The following is a 20100-nucleotide window of genomic DNA, read 5'->3' as shown; positions in this document are numbered from 1 at the left end:
GCTTACATTTCAGAAAATAACATATAGAAAAAACATACGGGCCATGAACAATTTATTTCAATACAATTAATAAAAAATAAAATTTTAATAACCTCTCTAAAATTTTTCTGATTTGTTGAAGACTTTATCTGAGAGTCAGAGTCAAAATCAAGGGAAAATTGGATTTTATTTGGCATAAATCCACGTTTAGCATTGGAAATTGGTTAGTAATAAATGCTTTAATATTGAGATGCTTTTTTCTATTTATTGCATCAATTACAGAACAGTCAATATGAACTCCATGCAATAAATCATACCTGAGTGAGGACACCGGGCTGCCAAATAAATTCTCCAGGGACATCTGTACAGCGATAAGTCCCAAGAAGCATTTTACTGTCCGTTTGATCACCTAATTGTACTTTAATGAAGTTTGGTGACTTAGAGCGACCTAAATAAGATACCCAGGATTAAAACTATGAGAAAATGGGTTAAGCTATTATTAACATATTAATACACCATTTTCATAAGAAATTGGCACATAGGATTCTCATATGAATTATAATGGCACCACATTTTTAAATATATGGCGAATGCATTCATTGTGACTAAACAAGAACATCTTCTAGAATGATAAAAGCATGTGCATTAACTTGATAGTGTAAAGTTAAACAAATTGATATAACAATTTTTTTTCTTTGGCTCCCTTATTTTTGGTACAGAAATAGCTCCTCCTCTTATTTAACCAAGTTTAAAGACAAATAATACCTTAAATATCAGATGCAAGATTTAACATAAAGTTCTAATAAATTTGAATTATTACTCAAGATGCGTTTCTTCCGAATTGGAGGAATGAAATTTTCCACAATTGTCATCCTATTCATCAAAACTATACCGTTGTTTAACCGCATATTTGTCATATTATGCCAAAAGGGATATATATATATATATATATATTAAGATGAAGATTATTATGCCAAAAGAGATATATATATTAATACATAAACACTTTAAAATGTTCAAATAATTTCAAATAGCCTTTCAGAATACCATACTATTCACCTCAGAGTGTCAAATACCCTGATAAGCATTTAAGGAATCAAGTATAACATCATGTTGCCCATTATATATACAATAAACTTGATTAACTGGGATGCCCCAAATAGCTTATCTCACAAAATTATGCAATTATTGCAAATTAGAAAGTAGCTCCAGGCTAACAAGGAACAAATACCAATAGTACATATACAGTCTTGTTCACCCTTGCAATGATGAGGTGGCATTGGTATTAATATTTCACAAAGCATCAGTCCACATTACACCCAAGGCCCACAGTTTTGCAAAAATTATGAAGCATAATGATTACTCCCGATTACTTCTTTCCAAATGGCCTATGGCCAAATATGATGAGTTTCATTGCTATTAGTGGCCAAAAATTTGCCATTTACAATTAATTAAAATTATTTTGCTTAACAATAAGTATGACTTACCAGTTACTATCGCAAGATATTCCACCAGTGCTGTCTTTCCGCAGCCAACTGGTCCCTCAAGGCATACTGCTCTTCCTGCAGCTACAGCCAAAGCCAGGCTTCTCAGATTTGTCAAAGTGGAAGGCACTAGTACAAGATTTCCAGTGCCTACCTGTGAATCAAGTATGAAGGCGAAAAATAGCAATATCTTAGCATGGATAGCTAAAACAGTAGCAATAGCTTTTAGATGCTCTAAGGATAAGGTCATGCCACACAAATTAGAATCCCAAAAAACAAATTTCAACAGCAGAACAACATTTACGCCATAATATTGATTAGAGACTGAGATCTTTGAACTAATCAGTCAACCATCTACTTCAATGACTTAATAGACAAGTATTCATTTCAAGACCAATTGAAAATGGGGATTCTTCCACATTCTATAAAATTATGTGCGCATAGGACAGAGAAGTTATGAGGGATTAATGATCCACTAAAACAGTAGATTGTTCGTTGACTAGTCCTATATTTACTATACATGTGAAGTCCTGGAACCAATGACTTTTATGATTATTAATGTTTCAAAATGATCAGCTACAAATATAATGGAATGAGCTATTGATTACAAAAATGACCACTTAAAAACATTTGCTCTTATTATTAGCCCTGTATTTGAGAAAAATTCAGCTTCTTCCCAAATGACTAACAATTTATGGTGAAATATATGCAAAAATAGATGTTGAACTCAGCCAAGCTTAAAATGGTAGCGATGATGAAATGATCTCTTTTGGAACTTATTATTTGTACAAACTTTAATTACCAATACTTTTTGTTCACATTAATTGACTTTACTACGAGTATGCTGTTGGATAATTTTGCGTGTAATTTGTTCTACAAGAAATTCATATCAATCTTGGTATAACCCACTACAGTCAATTCATGGAAAAAAAACAGAGGAAAATGTAACCGTATTACAAAAGAGAAAACAGCAATATTGATTTTGACAAGTATTACATCCATGTACTATCTTAAGGAATGCTAAAAGCTGTAGAACTACAAAAATGCTGACTTGACCAAGGGTCCTCTACAGCGAGTGATATATAGAGGCAATGCCCACAGGCAATAGTAATATAACTTTATATTATTTGAAATTTGAGCTGGACTGAACATTTATAAATTCAAGAACAGTATCGGTATTTTACTAACCCAAAACTACGTGCCATTTTTCTCTAACTTGAGTCATGAGAAGGTAGGATGAGATGATTAAGAATTCAAAGAGAAATCAATAAAAAATTAGAATCATGTGACATTTTTCATAATAGCATGTTTAGACATGGAAGAAGACTGAATGCCTTACACAAAGCCAGAAATGACAAAAAAATCATAAAATTAAGAAGAGAAAACATTAAAGATAGATCTATGGAAATGGTTTCTTAGCAACACTTTTCACATTATCATTTGATGATTAAATATCAAATCTTACCTGTGTTGTGTCAAAAATAGGAAGCAAAATTCCAGCAACAGAAACCACATATTCGGAAGTTATGCTCATTAGCTCATCAGTGACTCCATCTGACACAGCTGAAATATGAGAGTGATGTATCAAAGAACAAACAGAAATCTACAACATTATCTGATGGCAATAAAAAATGTAGGAAAAAAGAAAGATACTCATGATATAAATGTTTTAGCTTAAAAGAGCGTACACTCCATTAAATCATTCTACATGATTTATAATGGCTGGGGCAATATAAAAATTCACACTATCCCTAGGAAAAACCAAACAGAAATGGTTGTGATGTTAAAAACAACTTACAAGGATTGCACTATGGAAAAAACTCAAAGTGTACCAATAGTTTTCTCGTTTCAAAGAAGGTGAAAAGTCACTAGATGACAAACCTCGTTCAGGACATCCATCAACAACAATCTAGTCAGTGGAAAGGGTTCATTGTGACCACACCCGAAAAAAGCTTGCCAAGTGAAATCAAACTAGACGATGCTCATTTGTATTTTCGATGTGAGAGGGATGGTACATGCTGAATTCGTCCCACCAGGTCAGACCGTTAATAAGGCTTTCTATTTGGAGGTTTTAAAAAGACTGCATTATGTGTTCGACAAAAAAGGCCCGATTTGTGAGAATAAAGACCTGTTTTTTCCGTCATAACAACACACCGGCTCATGCAGGCTCATTTTAAAGGGCCTGTTTTAAGCCAAATACAACATGACTACCTTGCCCCATGGCCCTTACCTACCTGACCTTGCTCCACGTGATTTCTTCTAGTTCCCTCGAATGAGGAGGGAAATGAAAGGACAAAGTTTTGATGGCATGGCAGCGGTAATGAAAAAAAGAGCATGTCAATGCAGCAATTTCATAGTGTAAAAATCATTTGCCTTGACTGGGATTCGAACCCAGATCCCTCAATATCCGGTCGAGTGCTTTAGCCACTTAAGCTACCGAGGCGTCCTCTTAACCTCTGAAATTTTTACTTTTAAAGTTACTGTTGCGGCATCTCCCGCAGTTTCTTTGGAATTTGAAAAAAAGAGCGGTAATGAAAAGGCAGGAGCTGTCAGGCATCAAAAGAGATGAGTTAGAAAAATGCTTCCCAGGAATGAAATTGCAGATTCGATAAATGAATTAAGTGTAATGGAGAGTACTTTCAAGGTGATAAGATTATTTTGCAAAAATATTAAATACAAAGCTTTCAAAAAAAAAAATTTGGTTATTTTTGGGTACCCCCTTGTACCACACACAAAAGTTACACCTTCGAATTTACCTGCATGAAGCTTTGAATGTGTACTGAAAGTGGTAACTGAATAAACAATCCTGACCCTAGAAATAAATATGGCCTGAATTCACAAAATTGTTAACAACACCCACTTGGCATCAAATTGGGGCATGCTCAATTACTAATAACAGAACCCCTATGTAAATGAAATGGGTAAAACTAGAAAATTCCATATATATATCTCATGTTTTCAGAGCATTTGGGAACTTATGCTTCTCGAAGATGCAAGAAGTTGTGACAGAGCAAAATAAAATAAACATGTTTGCAATTTATTTTGTTTTAACAGCCCTAAAAGCATTTTAAGCCATTTATAGGTAGACATCGTCACTAATGTCCAAAGAGTCCTGGGTTTAAATCTAGGGCTAATCCTTTCCATAGCCCCAATAAAATTTCAACCAGTGCAACTCAGCAGTTACTAGAATTCTTTGAGAAACTAAATGGGGGGACAGGGAGAGGAACTGACCCTCCAGAACTGAAATGTGATCCTCACATGCCTTAGGCTTAGATCAGGGTGGATTCCACACAGACCCAATGAAATCAACCTTTGGGTTGACTACAGTGATGATGATGAAATTACAGAACCAAATCATATGAAAAATAAATGATATTAATTTAGTATATTTTTATTGCTTGAGTGGTAGAAATAAGAGATCATGTTGACCAGCTTAGCGAGAGACGGACAATTTTAACACTTACTCTCTGTCTGGACAAATTCCACTTCTTTATATTTCCTAGTCCTGTCATCAAATTGTGAAGAATATTTGCATCCAGCGTTGTCAGTTACAAAGTTTGAGATGAATGCATTCCTCTGGCTGTAAGCCATGCCAGACAGTGTGGCTAAGATATGACATGACAACCTAAAATGAAAGGCAATATTTCTCTCAATTTCTCACAAATTACGATACAAATGGCATAGAAAAGTCATTGCGCAGATTAGATATAAATACTTGACAATAAAAGAATTTGCGACTGACAATCTGTACGCCAGGCACATAGGAGGTTAAGGCATGAGAAAATGTGAAATAGGAGGAATATCCATAGGGCAATTCAGATACCATTCATAATAGTACACTTCACCTGGGAGAGCAAGGGAAGGATTGATCATCTGCACAACTTACAACAGCGGATTAATTTAAATTGTAAACAGTTATATATTCTATGCAGTACCGATTAATCTCCGTTTTAAACCACTTTTGCTTACCAACAAATCGCTTCATCAGAATTCCATAAGTACTCAACGAAGGTTGACCATCTCCAGTGCTTTCTCCAATGGTTACAAGAGACAGAAATGAAATGATACGTTGCAAGTACAAGATCATAGTTTGTGACATGATAATTAAACAATTTTATCTTTTTAGGTTTTGGCTTCATAGAGTTTTTGCATGTACAAGGCTGGAACGGCGCAGGATTTTTACTAAAGTATTCCAAGGAAAACCTAAAATCATAAAAAAACAAATGCCATCATTTACCCTATAAATTTAATAAATAAATAAAGATGATCGAAGTATGTCAATGAATGTTAACTTAGATGACAAATCATAACATTTAAGACTGAATAGATCACTAAAACTCATCATTAGTCAAAGGCACAAGTTATCACTCAGGACCATTAGAATTGATTCTTAAAGTAACATAACCTTCCTTAATCCCAACCTGCGAAATGCAGCCAATTTTTTTTAACTAAATGGCGAGGAAATCAGGAGGTTATTAATAAAATACATCAAGTAGAAACTATAATATTGCATCCAATTATACGTACTTCACTGCACCATCATGCAGAGTAACGAGTTTTCCCAAAGCGACGCACTTGAGCTTGTGTACACACGAATCGGCACAATCCAATCCGTAAAAACTCAGTGACATAATTTGAAGAAGCAACGCCGGAAAACTTTCTGCAATTGCTACGGTACATTGGGGGCAAAATAATAAGTTTGCCAACGTTATCAAAAGGCTCTCAGTGTGAACTTTTCCCCACTTCTGTTGAAAAAAGGTGAACACAAATATAAATAATTTTATCAGTTAACAAACCTTGATTTTCAAGATCTGACTCGAGTACCTACCTCGACATCCAAATACATTTTACAGTGCTCTCGGCACTTCTCATTTTTATTACATAAATCCTTCAAACCGGCCTTAATTAGATTCATTGATATTTGCACTGTCATCTTGAAATTTTTCTTGAAAGACTTGTAATAACGAAAATCTTTCAAATCCCTATACGCACAAGTTTACCCGTCATGACTACCATGTGGTTTGTTACAGAACAACTATGTAAGAGTGGAACATGAAACTCCTGCATACCTGACGTAGCGAGGGTAAGCGTTTTCAGCGAAGTCGTCAGCATGCGGAACTAACTAAACATGTACCGCAAACTCAGTAGTAGTTGTTATGGTTGCTCCATAGAGGACTCTAATGACGGCAAGTGATTTTTTTCGAATTCTTTCTAACTAGATTTTTCTTGAGTTTCTTGATTTCTCATTGACTCCGGAAAACAGCGCATCAAAGGTAATAGAATGGTACGATCAGGGAAGGATAATTAAATTACTTTTCCGTCTCACTCCACAATACTAGCGCCTTACTGCGCGTACCGAATCCCGCATCTAGGTCTCGAAGAAGATAATATCAGGTGCGAGCGTAGAGCTTTGATTGAAGCGCGCAGAAAGACATCTTTAAGCAATTCCCATGTGGCTGGGAGAGGGCGGTGCTTTTGAAGATAGAAACGGTGTGAACCACCGAATGGCACTGCAACAAAAATTGCGTTCGTTTCCTCAGCTCAAGTCAAAATTATTTTTAAATACAAACTCTGTATATTATGTAAATATTTATGATTCCATCTGAGTCCAACAAAATAATTTTAAATCGGAGACACCATATACAAAAAAAAACATCTTCAATAAAGCAAGTTGAAAGTGAAGTATTTTGCATAAAGACTTCTAAATTGATTGCGTTTAATTGGACTTATTGAATTAAACTAAGTTTTTCCTATCATTATTTTTATGAGATATTCAAGAAAAAATTATCTAATATTATTTATCGCAAAGATTAGGTGATAGAAAAAACCAAATGCATGAGTTTTAGCATTCTTATATCAATTAATTAGGTTTCATTCGCTGGAGTTTTAAATTCCTACCAGTCAATTGTTTCCGTCACATACTACATGGCACGTGCATAGAAATTGCCTAATCTACTCAAGATGGTGTCGACTAAACACAGGGCAGTCGCCATTAAATTCGGCACTGCTTACGCAGTGTTCTTAGGAATTATATATTCTCCTCTCTTAATTTTAATTATTATTTAAAAACTATTTTAATTTGAATGTAATTATAATGTACTCATATTGATTGTATTTTTATATCATCGATTAGTCATTGAGATCAAAAGATAAAATTACGTTATATCCACATATTGTTAAATCGATGTCGTGAGCGTTACCAAAAATCGCGCATGCTCCCACGTCACTTGCTTAGCTTCCTGACTTCCACATGATAAATATTTGTTAGACATAACTTTCCGAGAGAGGCTAGTATGGGTAGTTTTCTTTCTTAAACTTAAGGGCTCAAGATCCAAGACTATTCCGATTATTTTTTATTGAGGGGGGGATACGTGAGGATATAAACTTCAATAAACGTATGCCTTGTCGAAATATATTGATGCATGTTAATTTTTAACTTACTTTTAAGCTTATGGTCCGGAGCCATGATATCAGTAACCTTGTGATGAAACTGGAGTCAAAAACAAAGTACTGGTTGTTAGAGAAAAGTGTAAGTACACATAATGGTAGCAACTTAAATAGCATATTTAGCAAAGAAATCAAGCGAAGGATATGGAGCAATTGCTTCAAATAAGGTTAAAAAAAAATCGGAATAATCTTGAATCCTGCACAAAGTTAAGTTTTTGAAAGAAAACTAATACTGAACAACTCTGTACTCAAAATGGAAGACTAGAACGGTATTATAAAGATATTATAAAGAAAGATATATAAAGGAAAGTTTATCTGTGATCAGCATCTTGATTTGAGAAATAAGGAGACCAATTGTGGAAATATTCAATTTCAAAGTGTATTAATCATTCGCCTCAAGAATGATTTCTAAACTTTGAAATTAGTGCATTTTAATGTGCATTAGCGGATGACTCCGTTAAAAGTTACTGTCGCGGAGTCTCCAGCAGTTATTTGAATTTGTCGAAAGAAAACACCTCTGTGTTTGTAACGTTGGCTTAAATCTCGTTAAATGTGAAGCAACGCGCAAGTACAGGATATATGAATACCTGTGATATGAATACCTGTGATATGAATACCTGTGATATGAATACCTGTATATGAATACCTGTGATATTGTATGCATGGAATTTCGTCATAACACCTTGGTCCTCTAGAGCCCCCAAAATATTTAATTGTAAGAGGATGCTCTGGTAGCTTAACTGGCTAAAGCGCTCGGCCGGACCTCGAGGGATCCGGATTCGAATCCCATTCAAGGTAAATAAATTTTACACACTTGAGATTTCTGCATTTTCATGCATTTTAGTGGATAACTCCGTTAAAAGTTACTGTCGCAGCCTTTCCCGCAGTTCCTTTGACATTAATTCGCTAAGTTAAAAAGTTAATATTTCCAGAAACTCATTCCACACATCACTTTATTCGGAAAAACTAAACGGAATAACCTACAAACTAAATTCAACTAACGTAAAGTCCACTCGAAGCCAGTTGTTTTTTTGAAACTTTTTCGGTTGTGAGGCTAACGATATATTGAGAGACCTTCAACAAGACATTTCAAACTTATTTGGAAAAATGTAATATTGATTTTTTAAAAGACTTGTCCAATTCTTGAAGAAATGGTCAAACAATTACAGAAATGATTAATTATTTCTTAGAGAAATGGACACATTTTTCTGGCATGAGATTTCGTGGAAGTAAAATATATTCGTTTAATAATAAAGTAACCCAAAGGTAATTTCCTAATTTACTTAACTGGAATCAATATTGTCGGGCTTAAGCTTTTAACTTAATATATGATACCTTTAACTTAACAGAGTGAACTAATATCTGCATACCGAATGCTGGATTCCTCATCGATGGTCTCATTCGAAATGCAGTTGATATACCCAATGATAAATTAAAAGTAAGTCGTACTTTAATATTTTAATCAGTCATGAATACTCATGTTTGTCTTCCGATGATGTCCCGGTTCTGATCATACTTCACATTTGTTAGCTCTACAGGTTTGAAATTATCTTTTGAAATTCTCTGAAAACTGTAGCTACTGTATGTCTGCTGACCAATCGAGTGAATGGAATAATTACAATTATTATCATTTCCAAATTATTAGCTGAAAATGGCGATTTGAAATGTTCGAGAACCGGAAGCAGAAGTCAATGAATCCGAAGTGAAATGCCATCGCTGGAATAGGCCTCAATGTTTTGCCACTTGAATATATTTTAACGTGGTTCCAACGAAATCTAATATGCTTGCTCGTAGACTAACAAGAAATCACTGTTCGTGAGTCTTGCTCTCTCCTTTGCGACGCCGGCACTATTTATTTGTAGTCCGAAATAGTAGGTGTTTAACAAATTAGTTTTAAATGATGCTAACTGGAAACATTTCCCTAAAATCATCCCTCACCTATAAGGTTAAATTACGGTGCTCATCTTACATAGTTGTTCGCCATTGAACCTTTCGTGCCAAAAATTACTCTCTCGTCGCTAATGATTAGATGAGCAACCACCGGGCATACTGGATTTGAAGTCCTTGTCAATTACCTCTGACTGGCCGAATGTGCGTGGAAAATGATACCTATTTAAAGTAATTTAATATACGGGAGAAATTGTTTCTAACGCCTCTGCTCTTAATCGCCTCGGTTACCATTCTTCTTCTGTTCCTCCATCTTCTACATGTATCTAAATCTTGCTCATTCCAATATGACTTTCCCCTCGGGAAACCAGGGGGGATGGTCAGGTCATGAATATCCCTGGCAGAGGAAATTGCTCAAACCTAATTGGAGTTTTTCTATTGCGCCACATTCTTTTCACATCTCTCGGATATCATCGCTTCATTTGATATTTACCAAAATACTTTGATCGGGGAAGCTGTCAGAGCTAATAATTTATTTTATAGTGAATTGCGTGTTTGCGCATTTCCGTCAAGATTCCACTAAAGTATATAAGATTGGTGTCCTCCTATGCCTGTTTGGGACTAAGCCGCTGTATAAATGGCTGGTCTCAAGGAAGGGTCTGTCCGTAGGGGGGTGGAGGAAAGGCCCGTTCTCCGTCGGGTTAAGCCCCAGTCAACTGACAGTCTTCGAGATGACGCTGTTGTGAGGGATGGGGTGAGGCAGGAAGATGGATCTCCCAATCACTAGATGCGGAGTGAATCCACTCTCGGCACCCGGATGATCCCCAACGAAAGAGACCGATCGGTCGACGGACCCGAGCCGAGACCACAGGACACTATCCTCCTTACTCACACACTGTGGAGAGACGGGACGAAAGACGCCATGAGGAACCCAGATAAGAGGAAAAGACCGTCTCATCGCAACCAACTGAACACTTCGCATTCCTTCGTTTTTCTCTCCTCCTCTAAAAACCCTCAACCTCCACCCCCCCACTTTTACCTGTTTTTTCTCCCATCCTCAAGAAGTGCAGTTTTTCAACTCGCCGAACCCCTCCCGGCACGTGGAGATATCCTGGTGTCCCAACTTCCGATATTTAATATATATATATATATATATATATATATATATATATATATATATATATATATATATACATGACTCTGTACAGTGAGAGCTTCACTTGAAAATGACGTAGTGCATCAAAAATAGTCAGCAATAAATCTTTATTGAGTGGAAACTTGAAATAGTCTTCGTCTCAGTTATTACAGTTCCCCCTTATCAAACTTGAATATGTAATTTACGTAATAATGATGAAAATTAAATGGGCAGGGCAAATTCCCAATGAAAGGATGACGTAAAGGGTAGGGGCAGAATGCAGACTGTGGAAATGACTGCTCAAGCAAAGACACAATCTCATATGGCATAAATACTCCACAGTATAATTTTCTGGAGAAAGTAAAAATAAATATAAAGGCCAGGCATGGCTGCACTATATCAAGCATTTAAAGAATATGTGAACTCTGGAATTTACCTCGTATTGATGAAGTAAGGTAAGAGGAAAACGGATCTCTCTGCAATCGAGTGGGGGTGTGCAGCAAACCAAGTCCATAACTTGCAAATATCACAAAATATTACGCCTACGTTTTCTTTGTCTCTTACTGGATGCTCAAATAATTATCATGAACACAAAAAGCGTATTTAATTTTTTAACTGCCCATCCTCAGTCACATGTATCATTTTTGGATGCCTGAAATGAATACAGAACGCTCTTTTCATGTAATTGTTTATTTGTTCGAAAAATGTCTGATATGACAAAAAGCCATCGAACAAAATTCTACGTTTCGAGAAATGGACTACCAAATGGACTGCCAAAGAAAAGGCTACCAATAGACTAGCTAAGAAGCGTGATCGATATCAAACTCCAGATTACAATCCTGGGATTCGGTATCAAAATCCAAGGATTTGCTTAGTGTTTGAAATCCTTTTTAACTGAATAAATACACCTCAAATAAACTACAATATAAAACAACTTTAATAAATAGTGAATCAGCAACGTAACGTTTGGTCGTTTTCACAACGTGAAATATTCCGTCTAAACACTAATTTCTCTCGAAGAAGGGATACTCTTTAAGCTTAGAAGAGTCAAATACTTAGGTTGTTCGATATGTAAGTAGTTTTAGGCCAACATTTCAATATGCATGAACAACAATTTACATAAAGTAATCAATCACGTGTTTGCACTGAATTAAACGCTTACATTCACATGCAGTTTTTCCACACAGTCCAAGGGGCCAAAACAAGATTTTTTAAGAATGCATTTTATAATCGATAAAATTGAAATGTAGTTTACAATATCTTGGGTGAATATATATTTTCGTGAATTTAAAAGCACAGTGATGGAAATTACAAGGTTACACCTCTAATTAAGTTCAAGCTAAGTGGATCTAACACGCTTCTATAGCTATAATATTTTTTCATCCTTGCTTACTATTTTCAACATCCAGCCATTCCTGTTTTGACCCGCATAATATCCTGATAATCTTTAAATCTCAGATCAAATCATTGCATTTATCTCTAAGCATCCATAGAACAACAGTATAGGCGTTGGTTTTGGTTCGGGGATGATATATTACATGAAACCGTTAAAGACAATTTTAGATTATGATCTGAAAGGGAAGAGAATTAGGCAAAGTATGACGCAGAAAGTTTCCGCTTTCTAGTTAACAAAACCCAGTTGATGTGTATTTTATCGTATTTATATATCCTCAATTATATAAACATGTACGCGTTTTATTTACTTTGATATTTACCACTTTTTGCATAGTTATGTGATGCCAAAGCTACAAATGCCTTTTATTCACTCGTGTAGAAGCAATCATTATATTTTGACAAGAGAAAGTCAATGCAATCATTAGATATGACCAAAAAGGAATCAATTAGCTTAGGAGAGTTCAAAAGCAATTATTAAAATCTTGATGCTTATCCTGAAGAATCCTTTTCACGAAAACCAACGAAACGTTACAACAGTCATTAAAATACATTTTTATTATTCTGAAAATATTTATAGATATTTATTTCGTATAAATCAAATTATTCCTGTTTTCTAAATTCATTATTTACAGAATGTCGCCATTGAACCGTTTTTCAGAGCTACAAGTTAATTCACAAGTCTTCGTAGTTTACTCTTGCATAATCTTTAGATAGAATTTTCAAGATTTATCTTCTTATAAATTTCAACATTTATAACACCTATCTTTCAGAGTAGGCGTGGTTTAGAATGATTTATATTGCATTTACAATTGTTTTCAGTGGGCTTGTAAATTGACTTGAATCTTTGTAAAGCGAACTTGAGCCCCGTTTCAAACAGCTGACAAGTATGTTCTTCTCCTAGGGCCTTTTTCTCAATTCTTTTCATTTTCTTATGATTTTGTAATAATAAGTATCATAGATAATATTTGTTTCAAGCGTCGCCAATTTAATACCCGAGTACATTCTGACGATGCTATTTTCATTTTAAAAATTCAAAGTAGGTAAGCGTTGTGTAAGCAAAGCATTGTCACAATCGGCAACGTAACATCAATTACAGCGAAACCTTTAATCAATGCCGTTTAATTCGACAGAGCGGACGGTAACCATAACTAATTTCTAAAAAAATTAATCGTGTCGATTTATGTGTCTAAGTAGTCGGAGTACGATTTGAAATTGAATCAGCGTACCGATCGGAGGTAAAACAATTTAATATTTAAGATCAGCTACGATGAAAATTACGGAGAATCGAATAGTAGATTTCAATCGTACCAAGGTGAATTACTCATGGGAGAAGAATTCTTGCTTCTGTTGTAATATTGAATTTTTTGCGGGCAGTAGGGACTGTTGACGCAATCATAATTTGCTTGTCATCGATTCTGAAGGCAGTGACCAGTACTGACCTTGGTCAAGTAAAATTACGTTATTGCAGCGAGAAGAAAGGGACAGGAGAGTTGAATACCAGGATAACTGAATGATAATTTCTCCAAGAAATTCCCGGGGGCTTCGCAATATTTACGTAATAAGCAGCTTCGTCGTGATTACAGGTTGTTTAGGAATAGGAATTCACTGTGGCGTGGTCTATGCACATTTAGGTCTATGGAATTGGAAGGGTTATTGTGCAAATGTTTCTTTGCAACAGAAGGTGAACGGCCAAAGATAACTGAAAAGCGAAATCGATTTGTTGTTGAAGAGCACTCATAGGTGCGTTTTATTATGCTGGTAAAATGTAAGCGTAATTACAATTTCTCTACAAGTGGTAAACTCCTATCCTGATAATTCTAACAGAGTTTTCAAAGAGGGCATATTGAAAGATTATTTGCAAAATACTGGTTCCTGCTGGTCAATAGTCGAAAGGTATTATGCTGAGAAATTAATGGATACAGGATACATGTTAAAATTTTTGCCAAGAGTGTCTGATAAAAGGTCCTTCGGAATATCTGAATTATCAAGCATAATGACCACAGTTATAAACTCGAAGGTTGGTTTGATATGCGAGGGTGGAGCTAATGCTAAGCCCAACGGCGTATGAAACTCACACATCAGGAGAGGGGGTCAGTCCGTTTTCCTGTGTCACCCGTGGTTTCCCAGGAAGATCTGGCATTCGAAAAATCACAATTTGTGTGAGCCTGAGGGCGCCCAAAGGCCTCACCCAGATTCGAACCGGGCGGTAGCCCAGTGCTATACCCAATAGACTACCGCGCCTTTGCGTGTATAATGATATTTGAAAGTAAGATTTGTTTTTAAGATGGCTAAATAGTTGGGAACAATGCAAAATATTTACGTTAACTTCTTGGAATGATGGCAGTGCAGATTTGAACAACGTAGCAGTATATCAAACAAACAAAATTTTAAGCATTTTTTATATTTGAGGAAGAATGGTAAAAAAATGAAAATTGAAAGTGTTATATAGGGTGAAATAAGGTGTTATGAAAGACAATCATACGGATGTTAGATGAATAAAACAACAGGAGCTGTGAATAGGGGTAAATTAAAGTCCAAGCACTATATACGTAAACCTGCTCTTGACAAGTATTCATTTAGGAATCGAAAATAGGAACGTTCTTTCAATGACCCTGAAATTTATCAATTTAATCCCTGTTATTTATTATAGCTGATTATGAGATATCAGGCGATGAAATCATTACAGTAATTATGTGGTTCTTTCAAGAAGATATTTGTAAATATAGGTATAACAAAATTGCCCATAGATAATTGCTTTCATCGTTCTGAATTGACATAATCCTAAGATTTTTATAGTAATGATTATATTCTTTGGCGATTAAAATAAAAGACATAATGGTGAGGGGAAAATGGAGCTGTAGGAATGAAAGTTAAAATAAGATAGGCCCTATTGCTTCTTTATGTTAAATTTGCCTGACGTTGAAGACTTGGAAATGAAACGGCTAAGATGCATTCCGATCACTATTTTATAATCTTTTTCTTTTATGTTCACTTCTTTGCAGTGAATTTTTTATCAAATGGCAGATCTTTCATCATGAAACTATTAACTCTACAAAAATTACCCGTCATCATCCCATAGTCGCTGCGTGTTCCAGGACATGCCGTGCCTCTTCGACAAGTCTAGTTTTTCAGCCATGCGCTTTTGTCCCTAGAATAAGATGTATATTACATTTCAGTTGCCATTAATTTCAGAATAGAATTCATTCAATTTATCCAGGGAAACTAAACTTTCCTAGACATTCATTGTTTTCAAGATCTCATAGAAGGAACTGGGAATGTGAAATAATCAATAAGTACAATTAGAAGTTTGAGAAGTTATACTATTAGGATTCCCTTTGAAAGCTGCTTGCGGCTATCAAACTGATTTGGTCCGGTGAACTATTAAATTATACGGCTTAGAGTTTTAATTCTCGCAATAATAAATCATGGAGACAGTAAAATCTTTGACCTACTTCACGAAAAGAAATTGCACGAGCCGGAGAGAAATGAGAGTTGTAATAAACGCGGTGGTATAATTCTTATCTTAAATCAAAGCAAAGAGTAATTTTCGTCCACAGCGCGCCAGGCAGACTTCTCAAGCTATAATAAGATTCATTCACTTAATCTCGAAAGATTCTCCCATACATACACGAATTTATGCCTCCACATACCTGTTATCTCCCAAAGTAGTAGTGAAAAGAAATCATAAATGCGAACACGTCGATTTTATGTGCTCTCAAGAAAACGTTGCCGTGAAGTAATGCTAACAAAAATCGTTGACCAATGATGAAAAAATTTCATACCGTTAGACTTTTGTAACCTTAAAGGTACAAAAAACTCGTCTAAAATTGTTATTGGATACGTTAGACTAGAGAAAATAGTGACTGCCTTGTTCCCGTTAAAGTAAAAGGAACCTCCGCAGTAGCATTATATTCTTTACAACAATTTATAAATGAGTACTTTGCCTGCCATATGATTCTCGGTAAAGTATCTCCTTATGTTGCCATTAAGTTAAAACTTTCTTGTTCTCAAGTCAAAAATTACCTTCAAGAAAAATTCAATTAATCTGTATCCATACATTTCTTGCAATACATTTAAGCCTTCTAAATCAAATAATAAATCCATTGCACTGTAATATTTTATGCCAAACATTGTTGATATCTCGGTCATTTATTTCATATAAAAACACTTTTCCCATCAATTTAAAGAATTTATGAATGATTGCATAAAATGTAGGTGAGTCTGGGCACACTGATGTCACATTAAAAGTTGAAATCAAAACGCCACCTTACTGGAAAAGTATTCTTTTCAATTGACCCGTGTCAATATATTGGAATGTAAACGGAAAGTTGATGCCTTCAAAATTAAATAATTTTATCCATTGCACTGCAATATTTTATCCCGAAAATTTTTGACATCTCTATCATATATTTCACATAAAAAATACGTTTTACCCAATTCAATGAATTTTATGAACTCCAAGAAACAGCGGGAGATACCGCATCAATAACTTTTAAAGGAATCATCCGCTAATATGCATTTCAATGCAACAATTCAAAAGAGAGAAAATCTCAGTGTCACAACATCTTCTTCCTTTAAAGACCCCAAAATTTCAGAGTTTAAGAGGTCGCCTCGATGCTTAACTATCGAGGGATTAACTTAACTACTGGGTTTGTATCCCGGTCAAGGCGAATGATTTTTACACTCTTAAATTCTTGCATTTATTTTTATGAATCATTTCATACAATGTTATCGAGAGTCTGGGCCCACTGGTGTCTGATAATTTAAACAATCGATAGACTCATCCTGGAACCTGGTTACAGAAAGAACTTTACTAAACTATGTTTTCCCACGCAACAGACTTTCTTCAATATGCTCATCGGACGTAGAAAGCGCTAAAAAAGGATGATCAAAATGACGGCCGCTTATTCACGCCATCCGACGAAATCACGAAATCCGACACTTCCACAAAGAAATATCGGCACGGAAAGCAACAAACCGGATGGGGACGTAACGTTAGGCAAAGAAAATATAACAAAAAAAATTCACCCAAGCGATTCCTACTTGCGAAGATTAGCTGGTTGAGTTCCCTGACGTAACAACTTCCGTACATGCCATTCACCGCACCTTTCTATCCATCAATTGGCACATTATGCAATCACATCTAGTATTGGTATTTTCGCAAAATCGATGGGAATGAAACGCCTTAGAAAAATTACGCAAGCACCCAGAACTCAATTTCGACCTCTTTCTCTCGACCTACAGAAATACACGTATAGTAACCTCTACTCTCATTGGCCATCGAAACTAGAGGCTCGTTGATGTAACATTTCTAGAGTAATGCCAAAATTCGATTTAAAACATATTTCCTCCAACTATCATATTTAGGTAGTTTTTAATCGTCGCTGCCTAAATTTTGCAGTTCTCCTGTTTTTTTGCATTCCTCATGCGTAGTCCAGAGAAATTATTGCATAGAAGAAAATAATAAAGGTCGGAATATCCAAGAAATGTAACCGTTCTGAGATCATTTCACACGCACTGACCCATTTCGTACTGTTTTCTGTATTAAAGAGCAAGAAAGATAATCTGATACAATAGGCATGATATTTCACATACTATGACTCGAAATTTGGATTTAATAAATTGAAATCACAGAACTAACTTATCAAATATAATAATTAGTAGTTGTTACAATGCTTTTATACAACATTTTCACTGTAAATATTTGCTTAAAACCGGCCGTTTAGGAATCATTTTCAATATTCTACTTCTCTGAGCTAATTGCGATACTTATGAATATCAGCTTTGGATAAAATAAAATTATCACAATTTTTCTTTTATATGATTATTAGTGAAACATCTAATTCCAATGAAATTTACAGTTTATCGAAATCCTATACTCAAAACACGTCCAATGTTTGCTTATTTAAAATATCGTAGCGTTTGCAGAAGAAGATTTTTCAAGTTCATATATTGAAGGCAAACGTTTTCTACATTCATTAGTGATGCAAAAAAGCATTAATGAGAGATCAGAAATTCTTTTCTTCTCGGTGATGTTGTTTTTGATTTGTTGCAATTCTCTTCCATTAGGTAACATAATGCATTCAAGTCATCGATAACTTACTTATTTAGGTTGCTATTTGATATTTGCTTTTGAAGCGTGGGTGTTACAAATTTGAAGAGTGCAATGCATTAGCCACATAAGATTTTCGTTTTCAAGGCCAAGTTAAAGAGACCATAGAGTACATTTGATATTCATACCGTTATTGTTGATTAAAGAGCCAAGATGAGCGAGCAATTACCTCGCTTCTCATGTTTCAAGATAATAAATTTTCTGAGGATTTTGTTAGTGACTTGCAATTCCGATTGGTCGCATATTTCAAAGGATTTCCCAGGGTTCGAACTTCTATTGCTTCTGTATCGCTCGCCCTTTAGCCGAGGCGTCCCATTGATTCGCGTCACCACTCCCAACGGCTAGCCCGGCCTGCAATTAGGAATGGATAATGGCATAACTCAAACAAATAAAACTCTCCCGTTTATTCCTTAGAAAGAGTAATAATCACTACAGTCAGTTAGTAGAGCCCCTCCTTCTTCAACGAATGTCACTTTTCATTCTCACGGGCGGGCAGCGTGACTGTTCATCACCACACACGAAATTACATTTAAGAATGCAACGTGTTGTTTATCGAAATAAGAGGACATTGCGGAGATAAATTTTAGAAACACTAAACGAGGAAAATTGAAGAAAACGCAGGAAATGAATTCAGCGAAGATCATCAGATGGCGTGGGATATCATACGGCATACAGCACGTTCATTGCAAAGTGTTTTGCAATTACATGTACTGCAAAGTGGGATTCCAATTACGTCGTGGTCTCCTTACTGTCGTTACAGGTGACTCGCGATTGACCGCAACCCTTGCGTCTCCCTGCGCTTTGATGATCCACGAAACTTTAATTGATGCTCGCTGGATTTACCGGTTTCGTGCATACATGCGCATATGTGCGAAACTTGTTCCGGAGAGAGAGGTAGGAAAACAGGATTTCGGGTGTTGGAAGAAAGCAGAAAGTCCGCAATAGTCGTTGCTTTAGGGTAGACACTTCGTCAAAGGCCAGATATTCCCTAGCGTAGAGCAGAAATTGCATAGATTGCCATTCTCTTCACATTATTCTCCGTTTGCAGTTTCCCACGAGTAGGATTCGAATAAATCTTGATGAGTTGAGGAAATGTTTTGGGCAATGAGGATGGCAGCCGGACTACTATGAGGGCAGGGTTTCTCTCATTCCTCTGCCACTTTCTCCGATCACTTTCATCCACAAATAACATCGGTATCTTTCTTAATTCCATGTTCCTTATGTCAACCGAGGTTATAGGACCTTACTTCTTGCGTATTGACCTCACGAAAGGTCTAAAATGTGCCGGAGGTGTAGGATTTAAGAGAACGCTGCAAGAGACATTCTCTCACGGTGTAATTATTTCCAACGCTTTTACCCGATAATTCAACTCGCCATTTAAATATAAGGGCGATACAATTCGGAAAAAGTTATGGCGGAGAGAAGCTCAGTCAAACTATGACTCAAAGGAATCGTTTCGGGATTTCAGGATCCTATCGATTTGGAGAGACAGGTAAACTGTCAATGAGATGCCAGGATTAATGCTTTGGTAAGTGGGCGACATAGGTGACTCTCAAACTCATGTATAATTCAGGATGGCATTTCTAGGCACCATCCTACATTATATTCTATACACACCATCATCCACGATTAATAAAATGAAATCTTGTGGAATCTGCGAA

General features: G+C 35.8%; 1 protein-coding gene and 1 pseudogene across 1 annotated transcript in view; one reads left to right on the top strand and one right to left on the bottom strand.

Annotated features, from left to right (window-relative positions):
• LOC139692681 (midasin) overlaps positions 1-2997 on the bottom strand; it is a 121505-nt gene extending 118508 nt beyond the window's left edge. The window contains exons 1-3 of the mRNA XM_071590968.1: positions 2929-2997; positions 1467-1617; positions 297-427 (exon numbers count right to left, since the gene is read on the bottom strand). Coding sequence (XP_071447069.1) covers positions 297-427; positions 1467-1617; positions 2929-2997 — 351 coding nt within the window. The remainder of the gene's footprint in view (positions 1-296; positions 428-1466; positions 1618-2928) is intronic.
• Positions 2998-10434: 7437 nt separating this feature from the next.
• The window catches only part of LOC139692590 (nose resistant to fluoxetine protein 6-like), a 71945-nt pseudogene continuing 62279 nt past the window's right edge, over positions 10435-20100 (top strand).

The sequence above is a fragment of the Hetaerina americana genome, unplaced genomic scaffold, assembly GCF_022747635.1.
Source record: "Hetaerina americana unplaced genomic scaffold, ioHetAmer1.1.p SCAF_1, whole genome shotgun sequence".
In the NCBI taxonomy this organism is placed as follows: domain Eukaryota; kingdom Metazoa; phylum Arthropoda; class Insecta; order Odonata; family Calopterygidae; genus Hetaerina; species Hetaerina americana.
This window is presented reverse-complemented; position numbering and strand designations above follow the sequence as displayed.